This window comes from Mixophyes fleayi, chromosome 8 (assembly GCF_038048845.1).
Source record: "Mixophyes fleayi isolate aMixFle1 chromosome 8, aMixFle1.hap1, whole genome shotgun sequence".
Classification (NCBI taxonomy): Eukaryota; Metazoa; Chordata; class Amphibia; order Anura; family Limnodynastidae; genus Mixophyes; species Mixophyes fleayi.
In genome coordinates this window covers 74,464,271-74,480,550 of record NC_134409.1, presented here as the reverse complement: position 1 = coordinate 74,480,550, position 16,280 = coordinate 74,464,271, and the positions used below count along the sequence as shown (strand labels likewise).

General features: G+C 41.0%; 1 protein-coding gene across 1 annotated transcript in view; it reads right to left on the bottom strand.

Moving 5' to 3' along the window:
• Window positions 1–16,280, bottom strand: part of KIFAP3 (kinesin associated protein 3) — a 198,182-nt gene that overhangs the window by 32,155 nt on the left and 149,747 nt on the right. The window contains exon 19 of the mRNA XM_075182739.1: window positions 5,628–5,727. Coding sequence (XP_075038840.1) covers window positions 5,628–5,727 — 100 coding nt within the window. The remainder of the gene's footprint in view (window positions 1–5,627; window positions 5,728–16,280) is intronic.

Below are 16,280 nucleotides of genomic sequence, written 5' to 3'. Positions count from 1 at the left end.
CAGGGTCGGACTGTGCCGCAAGGTGTCCGGGCTATCCCCCGGTATGCCCCGACCCTGATCGCTCCCCTCTACTTTCTTTAAAAAAAAAAAAAAAGTACTCACGCGACCGTGGCGCTCCCCGATTCCTCTCTGCTCTGTTCGCACTGAATGTCGGGCATGACGTCACGCCCGACATTCAGGAGCGGCGCAGAGAGGAGTAGGCAAGAAGAGAGAAGACAGAGGAAGAGAAGGAAGAAGCCGATAGAAAAGGTAAGTGCAAGAACGGAAGCAAGCGGGAGCACAGACAGCATGGCAGAGAGTGAAAAGGGGCCAAAGGCAGCATGGCAGAAAGTGAAAAGGGGCCAAAGGCAGCATGGCAGAAAGTGAAAAGGGGCCAAAGGCAGCATGGCAGAATGTGAAGGGGGGCCAAAGCAGCATGGCAGAGTGTAAAGGGGGGGCCAAAGCAGCATGGCAGAGTGTAAAGGGGGGGCCAAAGCAGCATGGCAGAGTGTAAATGTGGGGCCAAAGCAGCATGGCAGAGTGTGAAGGGGGGCCAAAGCAGCATGGCAGAGTGTGAAGGGGGGCCAAAGCAGCATGGCAGAGTGTGAAGGGGGGCCAAAGCAGCATGGCAGAGTGTGAAGGGGGGCCAAAGCAGCATGGCACAGGGTGATGAAAGGGTGCCCGGAGAAGGGGGTGGGGCAAAAGCAGCATGGAGGGCACAGTGTGATCATAAGGAGGCACAGCATGGTGATGAAGGAGCACAGTAATGTGTATGTGATAGCACAGTGGGCTTGTGGCAAAGTAATGTGTTTGTGGTGGCTAACTAATGGGTGCTATTTTGTTTGTGGGGTGATGGTGGGGCAATTTCATTTTATAGTGGGGACTATAATTTAAGATTGCGTGGTTTGGGCGCTATTAATTGAATGTGGGGCTGAGTTTGAGGAGCATGAGGTCTATTTATTAAATGTGAATATGAATTATTTAATGGCAGTGACGGTTGCGGGAAATAGGTATAATAGGTATATTTATTATATGTAAATGCTATTAATTTATTGCTGGGGATGTCTGGAGGGAGGGAAATAGGTTTATTTATTAAATGGGAATACTATTACTTTAATGTTGGGGCTGGAGGAAGGCCTAATTATTAGTCGTGGTCCTATTGATTTAACGCCGGGACTGTTTGGAAAAATGGGTACATTTTGAAAATTTCAAATAGGGCTCCCACCATTCCAGGATACAGACAAGCTGCAACTAAAGAAACCAACAGCCACAGGTGGTGAAAGTGACAAGAGCAGGTAGGACAGTCTGTCAAATGTTTTGAGTCTAATGGAACATTCCCGATTTTTGGTAACTGTTCTGCCCAATCCAAGGGGCAGGTCAAGACTGTGTATTCTTTATATACTACACTATGGTGCTAGCTGTCCTGTCAGCTGACCACTCCCCGTCTAGTGTCTGGTCTCGCCTCCTTGATGGCTGGCCACACCCCCTCTGGGGGCCCCTAGCCTTGCAGTCCCCCAGTGGGCCCTTCAAGCCCCAGTCCAACACTGCACGAAGATGCTGTTCATGTCTAAATGAGTAGAGATGCCTCCGCTTGACAACAGACATACCCTTCAGACACTTACGTTCAACTTGCCAACATGTACAAACACTTTTTATTGTATATGTTACAAACGCAATTGCTATGAGGCTTCATTTAAACTTGAAATACCAAGCTAATACAGCAGGAACTCCCGACATGCATTTTATATATATGTATATATATATATATTCACACACACACTCACATATATATATATATATATATATATATATATATATATATATAAAATCTATATCTATATATCTATATATATATATATATATATATATATATATATATATATATATATATATCTATATATATATATCTATATATCTATATATCTATCTATCTATCTCATCACCATTTATTTATATAGCGCTACTAATTTCGCAGCGCTGTACAGAGAACTCACCTACATCGGTCCCTGCCCCATTGGGGCTTACAGTCTAAATTCTCTAACACACACACACACAGACTGACTGACAAACAGACTAGAGTCAATTTTGATAGCAGCCAATTAACCTATCAGTATGTTTTTGGAGTGTGGGAGGAAACAGGAGCACCCGGTGGAAACCCACACAAACACGGGAGAACATACAAACTCCTCACAGATAAGGCCATGGTCGGGAATTGAACTCATGACCCCAGTGCTGTAAGGCAGAAGTGTTAACCATTAAGCTGCCCAATTTGCTACTAAGTAATTCTTTTAATTCCCTCATTTTTTGCAATTTTACTCATAAATGCTTGCCAAATTATTTTTCTCTCTCTCCTTTCATGACATTATCTTTAGGACTATATCATCCCTCACCCATCCTGCAACACACACCTCTGTCCACATTGCCCCATATTACTTCACTCACCTCTACTTAACACTCATGAACTCTTTTCTTATTTAAATTCAATAACTTTAACAGCCTCACCCAGTCGCCAAAAACTAAAAGGACACACATCTTACAATCATCTTTCCTACCTCTCTTCCTCCCTGCTTCTATTAGCTGGTGATATATCACCTAATCCAGTCCCCCCTCACACATATCTGAACGCTACAGAAATCCAGCAAACCTCAAACATATCACCTGCCTCTCCTCTCTTCCAAAGTCCTTTAAATGTGCCCTTTGGAATGCACGCTCTGTTTGTAGCAAACTTACCTCATGATTTCTTCCTCTCAAACAACCTAAACCTTCTAGCAATAACAGAAACATAGCTCACGCAGTCAGACATTGCCTCACCTGCAGCCCTTTCACATGGTGGTCTCCATTTCACCCACAGCCCTAGACCTGGAGGCAGACAAGGAAGTGGAGTTGGACTACTTCTCTCCCCACAGTGCACATTCACAATTCTACTACTAAACGTCTTATCACTCACGTTCACATCTATTGAAGTACATACTATTACAATTTTTAACCCATTCTCTATGCCTGTTGCTGTCATCTATCGCCCCCCTGGACCACACCAACAATTTCTTGAACACTTCTCTGCATGGCTCCCTCACTTCCTATCCTCTGACATCCCCACCATCATCAAGGTTAATTTCCTGCCTGACATTTCGATTTCTGTTGATAACATTACCATAAATCCCACCCCGCAAGCTAGCTGCCTAGGTGTAATTCTTGACTCACAACTATCTTTTGTTCCCCACATCGACTCTATATCTAAATCATGTTACATACATCTAAAGAACATTTCCAGAATACGCACATATCTCACAAAGGACATGCAAAAACATTAATTCATGCACTCATCTCGCGCATCGATTATTGCAATTCCCTCATTACTGGTGTTCCCAAAATCAGACTTGAACCCCTACAATCTATTTTGCATGCAGCGGCTAGATTGATTTTCCTTGCAAACCGTTCTTCCTCTGCTGAGCCACTCTGTCAGTCTCAACATTGGTTACCTGTAATTGAATGAATCCAATATAAAATTCTTCTAACATAAAAGGCCATCAACAAAATTGCACCGACATACATCTCCTCACTTCTCTCAAAATATCTCCAAACTCGACACCTCTGCTTTGCACAAGATCTGGGTCCCTCTTCCACTCTCATCACATGCTCCAAATCCCGGTTACAGGACTTTTTTTGGGCTGCACCAACTTTGTGAAATTCCCTCCCTTGCACAGTAAGACTTTCCTTTAGTCTTCAAACCTTCAAGCGTTCTCTGAAAACCCACCACCTCTTCATCCACGCTTATGATATTCCTCAACCAGCATCTTAATATCCCTAGGTTACCCCATTACCACCCTCTACACAGCTAACACAAGACAACAAACCTCTGACCAACATTGCTGTGTGACTAATCACACAGCCCACTCAATACTTTTTACCTTTACATTCTATTTGCATTCTAGCTGGTCCAAAGTGCAATATGATGTAGCACGTGCCCACGTGTTTCAAACTCCCATTATCCCACAGATTGTAAGCTTGCGAGCAGGGCTCTCTTACCGACTATAGAGGGTGGAACAGTACAGAACAATAAACAAAAATACCAATACTTCAGAAACTCCAGGCAGGCTAATGCAATAAAGACGGAGCAGAAGAACAGGTAAGGAGACAGGAGGGAAGAGGGCCCTGCTCATACGAGCTTACATCCTAAGGGAGGGTAAACAGAATAGGCACAAGGGGAGTCAGTTGAGGCAAGGGGGAGAGAAGGGAGAACGAGCGGAGGAGATGAGAGGGAAAAGTGGATGGTTGGTAGGTTTTGAGGAAGAGGTGAGTTTTGAGTGCACGTTTGAAGGAGCACAGAATAGGAGAGAGACAGATGGAACGAGGGAGGTCATTCCAGTGAAGGGGGCCGCACGGGATATGTCTTGGATTCTGGAGTGGGAAGAGGTGATCAGAGTGGAGTAGAGGCGGCGATCATTGGCCGAGCGCAGGGAGAGGGCAGGAGTGTGAACGGAGAGGAGGTTAGAGCTATAAGGGTCAGTAGAGTGGGAGAGAGCTTTGTAAGTGGTTGTGAGGAGTTTGAAAAGGATTCTGTAGGGGAAGGGGAGCGAGCGTTAAGCAAGGCAGAGAGGGGAGGCAGAGGAGGAGCGGCGTGGAAGGAAAATGAGTCTTGCGGCCGCATTGAGTATAGAGCGGAGGGGGGAGAGTGGGGGAGGCCAGTGAGGAGGAGGTTACAATAATCGAGGTGGGAGATGATGTGCGCGTGGATGATAGTTTTGGTGGCATCCTGAGAGAGAAGGGACGGATGTGGGAGATGTTGCGTAGTTGGAAGCGACGGGCTTAGGCAAGGGAAAGAATGTGGGGGGCAAAAGAGAGAGAGGAGTCGAGAGTGACACCCAAGCAGCGGAGTTGGGTGACAGTATAATGTGTGTGTGTATAATATATATATATATATATATATATATATATATATATACACACACACACACACGTACATATATACATACACATATATTCATATGTACATGGTACACACACTCACACGTATATACATAATACACACACACACATATATTTATATATATCTATATCTATATATACACACACACATACATACATACCTCCATCTGTGCTTCAACATGCTCGGCAAGTCCTAATCTATGTTCGAGCGACTATTAAAGTCTCAATAAGTGCCTGCGAATCGTTCACAAACATTTAATACAAGCTTTTGAGCATGCGCAGTACACAGACAAGCACAACCACTTGTACAATGCAATGCAAGTGGCTAATATCTTTAGAAGACCCCTGTGTTTTTAATGCATAAAAACACATGAAAAACGAATTATTGTTTTATGCTCTGAAATTTAGGGTAAGTGAGGCATCAAAGTTGGAACATGCTGCATTGTAAAATCTTGAATGCCATACAAAGATTTTACAAAACCTTGGTGTGAAGTACACCAATAGAAATCTTTTAATGTGCTTTAATGTGTCAAGAGGTGAATACAAGCCATTAAGATTTATTACTGTATTTAGTAATGAATGCCAATGACATAGTGCATCATTTAGTAGTGTGTTACAATTAATTATCCGGCCATACTATGACTAACATGGCACTACAGAAATAGGATAGCAATCAATGGCGTTACAAAACCCCCAAAAAGATATATCGAAATTATAGTTACCCAGTGCTGAAAGAATGCTGCCCAATAAAGTCTCCATTTTGAAGTTGATAGTCATTGAAGAAGTCCGGACTCACTGCACCTTCAGGTGGTATCAGTCCTTCTAGGAGTTATGAATGAAATATGATAATTATAATATTTAAGTACTTCATATGTAACAGAACATTATATAGATCAGTTAGTCACATATGTTTAATTTAGGATCATCAGAGAATGACAGTGAATTTACATTGGTGCTAACCTTGCACTAAAATGGGACTGCTGTTAAAAGGTAAGACATTTTCTTTTATTACAGTGCAGAAAGAAAAACGTAAGATATGCTATTTTAGTAATCAGAAACAATTCATCTTAGTAGGTAAATGTTGAACTACTTCCAAAATGTCTCTAATGTGACTTAAATATTGTCTCAATTAAATAATTACCCTCTAAATTGTTTCCTGGGGAGGAGTTTTATAAAGAAAAGTGGAAAAGAATGAAAGAAACCACACAAAGAAATGCTGCAGACCTTCTGAAAAAAAAATGCAAACATAAAGGAACATGAAACAAACTGCGGTCTTTACTGTTAAATATTTTACTCTCACTATTCATCTTTTTCCTCCCTGTATTTATTTGCACTTAAAAGCTTTCACATAAACTATACACTTTTTGAGCTAACCAAGTTCGTAACACAGGTAAAATAGGCACTATCCAATACATAAAAAAAAAATGCATACCACATCGATCTATCACATTCTGCATGAGTCAAAAATTATCCAGTTTTATTTATGTAGGGCAGTTGTGAGACTTGGTTAAGTGGGAAAGAGATATAAAATCTCAGTATTATTAACACACACTGCTACATATGTAATAGATATGCAATTATGTGTAACATATATAAAATAAGCAGTCATCTTGTGGATAAAAATTAGGGTTGCAGGTGAAGTGTTAAATCATAGAACATACATACATACATACATACATACATTATATATATATATAACCAAAAAAGCAGGAACTTTGGCTATTGGTGCGTATGGAAATTTTGAGAAAACTCACATGTAAAACAGTTTCACAAATCTCATCTTATCACGGTCAGGCTTACATTACCACAGAAATAAAACACAGATGAATTACCATAATAATGTCTCAATTAACATTAAACATGGCCTGTAAAGGACATGTCCGAAGGGGGCAATTCTTCGCCACATTTCAAAAGTATCACTTAATTTCTTAGACAAGTAGGACAGATGGAGCCCAAAGAAACCCCCTGTTAAATATGATTTTTTGTTAAGGCCTCATAAGGCCTTTGTTCAGCCATTTTATTGTAACTTGCATAGAAATATTATTTGCTAGAAGAGTTTATTCATTTTTCTGCTGATGTGAGCCTGTGCCCTTGAAGTTGAGCTGATGGAAAACACCAAAATAAATGTAACAAAATATGAGACAATGAACATTTTCATATCCAGCTGGCAGTATGGGAGCTGTGCCCCTGATGTTGCACATAGCATATCTCCAGCTCCCCTTGAGATAAAAAAACAATAGGCTCATCTGTCCTTAGAAGGGGGAGAAAAGTAAACACTTCAAAAATACGTGAGAAAGTTAATCAGTAGTGCCTCTCATAGACTAATGGTATAGAATTGTATGCATATGACGTAGGATTCATTTATTCATTAGGCTATAAAAACTTGTATCTTTGTATCAATAAACTAGAGAATATTCCTTGTATACAGAACTTGGTCTGTGACAATTCTCTCCAGCTGATTAAAGCGCTTCCAGATATACTTGACACCACAGGCAGACTTGGGTTAGAATTTTAGATCTAACAACTTGGAGGTCGCCATCGAGATCCGCTGTCCAGCAGGCTACAAGACAGACAACGGAGGTTTCCCAGTACATTGAACCCCCAACATCTGCAGTCAGTAGATTTCTACTCGTTGGTCTTCCTAGTCTGGGTCACCTCATGTCTGTCTGAGGCACCTGACACGCGAATTTGTGAGTCTCAAGTATCATCTGATTAATATAATACAGTATTAACCCAATTTGTTTACTGTAATTGTATTGTTGATTAGATTTTTGAAAGATGATTGAATTTTGAGTGCATGTGTTTGTACCTATTGTATGATGTATAAAGGATAAAAAGTCACATAAGACATTGATCAAAGAAGCATGTTGTGGAATAGAGGGATTTAGAGAGTTACTGTTTTGAACATTGAGTGAACATTTTAGACACCATCCCCAGAGATATATCAAAGAAAGGAGATTCTGTAATCTGCCCAAATTGTGTAAGAGAGATTTCCAAAAGACCTTCATCCCAGATACTGTCAAAGAAGCTATTTAGCACGGACATCCAGTACAAGGAGTCCACAGAACGGGACGTCCATTGCAAGGACAGCCCACAGAAACTAGATAAGAGTCCCGATTTGGACTCAACAGAATACTGTCAATATGGGTAATATAGATAGTAAACAGATGACAGCAGCTCCCTCATAGATATGATGCACAAAGACTTTAGGAAATGGGGGAGTAGAAGGTCTGCAGGGAATTTTTCAAGAAAGCGGGTATAGCCAAAGAAGGAATTGATATGTGTGGATGGAGAAACAAAGGTAATGCGACAAGAACAAAGGGGTATTGAGATCAAACCCCAAAAGATTGTTTGAGGTGGCACAGAAAAGTTAAGAGATCTGAAAAGTCCAAATATATGTGGATATGCTAAATGCATCGGAAGCTGAATAATGAATCAAGTAGGTTGTATATTATAAATGTATGTTTGATCCTGCGCAGCTGAATGAATGAAATGTGCCCCTCCCTTATTCTGTGTAAAAGATTTCAGTGTGTTGAGATAAGAAGCACACTGTTTTTTGTTATCTGACAATGTATGTAAAATTGATAAAATATGTCCGGAGTGCTGATTGATGATAACATGTTGAAGCTAACTTGTGTTTAATGTAATGCTGGGACTTGTAGTTCCACAGCAGTAGGCTGGAAGATGTCAGTTAATTTTTCTTTCTCTGTATGTGAGTTTTGTCTCCGTCTTACTGCGTTTGAGGGAGATCCGTGATAATTCACGCTGTTTGTTCTGTCTTAGTGCTTTGTAAGGGAGATGCGTGATTTAGTTTAAATCACAATGTTTGTCTGTCTTGTCCGTTTGTCTGTCTTGTCCGAGACATGTTTCAAGGTTGAAAAAGTTGTACATTCATTGCTTAATTGATAAGCTTTTAAAGAGATACAAAAGAAGTTTGAAAATGTTTGGTCCGATTGCACGGACAAGATTGTAAATAATGTACATTATCACTATTATTACTAGTGTCAGAACAAAGCTGGCTGGGATCCAACAAGCCGTTTCTGTATTTAAACAAAGTAATTTTGTTTCTGAAGTTGAGAAAAATAGCTTTCTCTTTAATGAAGTTGAGAATTGTGGGAGTGAGCTTACATGCAGACATTAAAATCTGTTTTTATCTGTGTTAAAATGGCGCTGATAAATGTTCTCAGAAATCAGGAGGGTTTGTTATGCCTTTAAAGAAATGTTACGAGACAAAATGTCGTCTGTGAGCGAGACTTAAGTGAATATATTTTTACTTTGAACACGAAAATCACAGAATCTAGAAATATGTGTGAATATTTGGTCACGGGAGATTTTGTTGAGAAAATGTTGAATGATTTACAGACACAATGTGTTGTGTCTAACAAGAGTACTCTGATTTATGAGACAGTGCTGCTTTTAAAATGGTTGAATACTTGGAACAAAGATTCCAGTTTGAATGTTTCTAAACCCGGAAATTTAATTAGTGTCATTTAAAAGGGCGGTACTAAGAGATGATAAGAAAGGAGTGGCTTTGAAAACTCGCCCAGGTCTCGTCACTTTGACATTCCCTGTTTGTGAGATTAGGAACTGCCCCTTTGAGGAAATAATTTTTTCAAGGCATGGAACGCATAGTGTCACAGTTAAGCTTTTAGCAGCTGTTCACTGGTTACCTGATAACAGTATACACGCATGTTACAGTTACAGTCATTCCGAGTGAATAAATGTTAATCTCTATGCAAAAGTTTTTTTTATTCATAGGTCTCCAGCTGCCAAGACCCATTAGGCAATCCAGATATGCATTGATCCAACTTCCAATGCACCATCTTTACACCCAGGGCCGGACTGGCCATCTGGCACTTCTGGCAAATGCCAGAAGGGCCGATGGTCAGATGGGCCGGTTACTAGCTGGCCGGCCCCATCGCTCAGCACACAGACTGTCATGCCAGAATTCGGCATGACAGTCTGTGTGCTGAGCGGTGGGGTCGGCACTACACTTACTTCCTGTTGTGGCCGCGCCTCCCCTCCTCCCCTCTCTTCTATGAATGGCTCTGGAGATGTCACATGGGACGAGCTCCATGTGTTAGGAGAGACTACACAGCGCGCCGCGGAGGGCACAAGGTAAGAGGGGGGGCGGTTAGTTTGTGTGACAGGGGATCTATATGTGTGACAGGGGATCTATATAAGTGACAGGGGAGCTATTTGTGTGACAGGGGATCTATATGTGTGACAGGGGATCTATATAAGTGACAGGGGATCTATATAAGTGACAGGGGAGCTATATAAGTGACAGGGGAGCTATATAAGTGACAGGGGAGCTATATAAGTGACAGGGGAGCTATACAAGTGACAGGGGAGCTATACAAGTGACAGGGGAGCTATTTGTGTGACAGGGGAGCTATTTGTGTGACAGGGGAGCTATTTGTGTGACAGGGGAGCTATTTGTGTGACAGGGGAGCTATTTGTGTGACAGGGGATCTATATGTGTGACAGGGGATCTATATGTGTGACAGGGGATCTATATGTGTGACAGGGGAGCTATATGAGTGACAGGGGAGCTATATGAGTGACAGGGGAGCTATATGAGTGACAGGGGAGCTATATGAGTGACAGGGGATCTATATGTGTGACAGGGGATCTATATGTGTGACAGGGGAGCTATATGTGTGACAGGGGAGCCATTAGTGTGACAGGGGAGCCATTAGTGTGACAGGGGAGCCATTAGTGTGACAGGGGAGCCATTAGTGTGACAGGGGAGCTATATGTGTGACAGTGGAGCTATTTGTGTGACAGGGGAGCTATTTGTGTGACAGGGGAACTATATGAGTGACAGGGGATCTATATGAGTGACAGGGGATCTATATGTGTGACAGGGGAGCTATTTGTGTGACAGGGGAGCTATTTGTGTGACAGGGGAGCTATTTGTGTGACAGGGGAGCTATTTGTGTGACAGGGGAGCTATTTGTGTGACAGGGTATGATTATAGTGGAACCAAAAATAACACAGAATTTACTGACAGGCGCCAATAAAAATGGGATCGACAAAGTTAAAAAATATATAAATCAAGCTCTGAATGACAATGAATACAAATAACCAAAAAAATAACCCCCAAAAAAAATATCCAAAGAATGACCCTTATGATTATAGTGTGTATGTGTGTAACAGTATAACTATAGTATGTGTGTGTGTGTGACAGGGTATGATTATAGTGTGTATGTGTGTAACAATATAACTATAGTATGTGTGTGTGGGCCGGCGTATGACCATAATGTGTGTGTGTGTGTGTGTGAGGGCCGGTGTATGACAATAATGTGTGTATGGGTAGCTCTTAATATAATATATGACTTAAGTGCCCGGGCCCCCCGAGCCTTAATCCAGTTGGTCAGCAGGAGGATCTGTGCTCCGTCCCGGACAGGGCACAGCCTGCAGAGCAAGCCGAGGAGCTCTAAGTCTCACGGGATTTATTAATCTCATGAGACTAAGAGCTTCCCTGCTCACTCTACAGGAATGTCAGCAGCATCAGAAGCATAGATAAGTACAGTGGGCTGGGGGTGTCATAATGTATCTGGGGGGGTGGCGTAATGTGGATGGGGAGGGTCTGATAAATGTAATGTTTTATTATAATGTATGTATCAACGCACCATTTTGACCATGCCCCCAACATAATGTAGCTACGTTCTTGGCGGCACCGCCACTGCACTGCGGCACACATTTTTTTTTCCTGGTAATCAACAGAGGTGGGCCTGCGTGCTTTAAATGCCAGGGCTGATTTTTAGTCCCAGTCCGGCCCTGTTTACACCGCAACAAACATAAGTATAAACTAATGAAGGATTTAAATAACGTAGACTCTGCTGAGTAATGATTACTTTGTTTTGGAAAGAGATATTAGAGTTTATGTGCTATTCACATAGCAAATGCATGAACCAGATGGTTTTTCTGTATGTGCAGAAAGCAAAAGGTTTTTATTTGTATCCTCATTACAGTTTTGAGTCAATCAGTGTTTGTAAAGACATTTACTGCCCTTATTTACTGTGCTATAATTGTCATATACTGTAAATAATTCTTTGTATCGTGGGTATGGTAATGCATTGATGGGAATTCAATATTTTTACAGAAATGGAAAATATTTAAGACTTTAAGAGCTATTGTATGTGCTCCTGCATTAGCACTTCTGGATGATAGCAAGCCATTTACATTCTCCTCTGAGCAGAACCAAATGTTTAACCAATTTTAAGCTGTAGTAACTTCAGCGCCAGCACTGGCTTTGCCAGATTATGACAAGCCTTTCACGTTATTATGTTATGAAGTCAGTGCACATGTACAAGGGGTACTGACACAAATACATGGTTGCACACTAAGGTCACTTGCATACTACTCTGCTTTAGTGCTTGAAAAGAGTATAGATATTGTGCTAGGACACCCAGTTACCTTAACGGTATCGCACGCTGTGACAGGAACCAAGCACAAAGAAAACATTTGTTACTGGCCAGATTTACTAAATATGAAGATATACAGCACAATGGACATTCCCTCCTATTGTGAAATGAGTGACATATAACACTTGCCGAGCGCACTGTGTATTTTCTTCTTCCCTTTCCTTTTTTATCCTTCCCTAAGAAATCCAGAATTAAAAGACAAAAAAAGGAAGCACAAGAAGCCCCAGAGCCTCTCATGTTCACAGATATATGTTTAGATCTTCAGACAAGGGGAATGAGTAAAATGCATTTTACAAGTTTTTAAAGGTCCAAGGGAGACCAGAGAGTGGAGTTCATTGATATTAACAGGAGGAATATAGATTGCACGTTATTTTCCTTTGCTGTACGCTGTACGATGAGTACTAGTCTAGAAAGGAAAGCCAGGTCTGGAAGGACCAGACTCATGCCAATAGTAATGTAGAGATCATTATACATAATTAGAACAATTCTTATATGAAAGTTTAACCCAACCAAATAAAGAAAAGAGCAACCTATGACTGTAGGGGTTTACATCCAATACAGAAATGTATTTGTGAGTATTGTGGCCCAACACATTATTACATTTACACAAGACAATAGGTTAATATTGGACTACCTGACAGCTTAGTCTGGAGGGTGCTGCCTGACCCTGAATATTTAAATTGAAGCCCAGGGTTGCACCTTTTTAACTAGTGATGCAAATGATCCAGAGAAAATGCTTGATGAACACTTAAAAAATGTTATATTTCATGTCTTATTTTTGTAAGGAGCACACTGGAGATGCTTATCTAGAAGGATAATTTTCATGGCTGTACCTGGCCGATTGGGCCAAGGGTATAGGAAGATGGTTATCAGGTCTTATACATGCTGTACTTCAAGGACTGTTATTAATTCTTATTATTATTATTATATACACTAATAGAACTGATGATGTGGCTTATTAACAGGTGTATTTAAGCTAAGTGTTTCTCTTCCAGAAAAATTAAAGTTACAACATCTATCTTAACCGCTGTACTATACACCCCATCTAATGAGTGTAAACCTTGTGGAACTCAGAAACCAAGAACCTTTTCCTTGGATTCCACATGCTCCTTAGTGAAGCCTATCCTTATGAAGTAGCACTGCTAACTCCCAGTAACGTTACATTTAAGCAGTGCACAATGTTGAATCCTGCTGCCTTATTGCAGCAAGTTTCAAAAGATGGGAGAAGTATCTGTATATATTGGGGTTACCCTAGGGATTTGGGGGAATTCATCCCAGCTTGAACAGAAAAAAAAAAAAATGCAAACAAAATTTTTCTGAACATGATTGTATTGAACTAATGAAAAACAAGAATCTCTGGTTTTATCTGACATTAAAGATAAACCATTACCAGATGCAGACATCACTCTTTTTGTAGATGGTTCACACTATTACATAGATCCTGTCCCTTATACAGGGTGTGCTGTAACCACACACACAGAAATAGTGATTCAGCAGACTCTACCGAGTCACATCAGCAAAAGAAGCTGAACTAATGGCCCTGACACTTGCATGCATATATGCAAAAGGACAAAGAGTAAATATTTACACTGATTCAAGTTATGCGTTTGTAATTGCACATGATTATAGCCCTATACGGAAAAGTAGGGACCTTATGGGTTCAGCAAGCAAACCAGTCAATATGCTGAACATACCAGGGCTCTGTTCACTGCATTCCAGCTGTCCTCCAGACAGTGATGAAGGTGAAGACACACACAGAGACACTACCCCCGAAGCTAAGTGCAATAAACTGGTAGACCAGGCAGCACGAGAAGCCGCCATAGCTCCAGTACCCCAAGGAGAGTCTATTTACATGGTGACCTGACCCCAAGTTTGAGCAGACCACACTCCAACTTATGGAAAGACAAGCAACAGAGAATAAGAAAAAGACTTGGGCAAAACATGGAGCACTAGAAGTGCAAGGAGAGTGGTGTAAAGGTCAGTGTTTGTGTCTGCCAAAAGTAGTTTATCCCACTATGGCCAATATAGCACACGAGAAAGTGCATCTGGGAAAAGATGCTAAGGTTGTACTCACTAACAGGTTATGGATAGCAGCAGGGTTTGCCCAAGCAGCACAGTCATTAGTGGCAGGATGCCTAGTCTGTGCACAGAATAACCCTGGTAAGTCTGTCCCAACTGCATGGAAAAGCACACCCCAGACATAGTATCCCTATAAGAGGATACAGATAGACTTTATACAACTTCCCAAATGCTCGGGCTTTGAGAATGTGCTTGTCTGTGTCGACTTCTTTAGTCACTGGCTGGAGACATGGCTGTATAGAAAAGCAAATGCTAAAACATTAGCCAAGAAAATTGCGAATGAGGTAATCTGATGATATGGTCATTGTAAGTGACAGAGGGATACACTTTAAAAGGCAAGGATTCCAGAAACTATTAAAAGACATGGGAATCATATCTTCCCTTCACACCCCCTACAGACCCCAAAGTTCAGGATGTATGGAGCGCCTTAATGGTACTCTGAAATTGAAAATGCAGAAAATAATGGCTGAAACAGATCTGCCATGGATCTCATGTTTACCTGCACTCAGTAAAAAAAAAAACACTGCTAGGAAAGACACAGGTTTAACACCATATGAGATACTGTTTGGGACAGCAAACAGAACAGGCTGTTATTTTCCATAGCAACTACAGCATGTACATGGTGATTTGTTGAATTATGTTGCCTTATTACAGAAACAACTAACTGAAATACATGGTCAAATGTTCTCCTCCATTCCAGACCCTAATTTTGATACAGGTACCCATAAACTGCAACCTAGGGGCTGGGTGGTCGTGAGAAAGCACATCAGGAGAAGTCTTGAACACAGATACAAGGGTCCTTATTAAGTCCTGTTGACGACTCCCATGGCAGTGAAAGTACAGGAAAGAGACACCTGGATTCACGCATCACACTGCAAAGTCTTCAAATCAGGGGAGTCTTGTTCTGATAAATAGAAATGACTGTCTCATGGTATTGATATGTCTTGCCAGAATAATTGTGACTGAAGTAGGGATCAAGGCCTCCCTAACCCAGTATGAAACAGACAGATAAGTGACAAATTGCCTATGCCACTGTGAGAAACATATGGAAAGGAGTGCTCAACAATTTGCCCTCATAGTAAAGTAAACTCTGAAAATGCCTTTGTGTAGATACATAACCTCATTGGTAAAGTTGTCAGTAATGATTCATGTTGGATATTGGAAATATTGGCATTAGTAGCAAATGGTTTTGCAATCCTGTTGATCGTATATGTGATAATGAAACTAAATATATGGCTGATTAAGAAGTTACTGACACTTGATTGTTGTCTCTCCAAAAAGGGAACCACTGAAAATCCCGAACCTCTGATGATCACAGAGATTACTTCTGAAACCTGATCAGACTATGAGTGTCATGAATTATTTGGACTAGCAAAACCAAAGAACTGCACAGTTTGCAACAAGAAACTACTAAAGACTGAACAAAAGGACATGCAAGGCCTGCAGAACTACTATAGACTCATTAACTAAGAAACCATCTTTTAAGAAACTATCTTTTCTAGTCATGGACATTTGCCAAATTTGCATCTCCTCATAAATCAAGTTAAGACAGGGAGGATCACAGGCTTATCAATAGTGGGGGACGAGTTGAGATTCCTAAGGGGAACAACTCTATGCATGTGGCCTTCTACATGTGTATACGTACCTGCTTATTAAGAATGTGGTCCTAAAGATAGGATTAGGTAGGTAGGAGGAGAAAGGGCCGAAAATTGAATAAAAGACGGGAAATTTTAAATATGATTTTTTGTTAAGGCCTCATAAGGCCTTTGTTCAGCCATTTTATTGTAACTTGCATAGAAATATTATTTGCTAGAAGAGATTATTCATTTTTCTGCTGATGTGAGCCTGTGCCCTTGAAGTTGA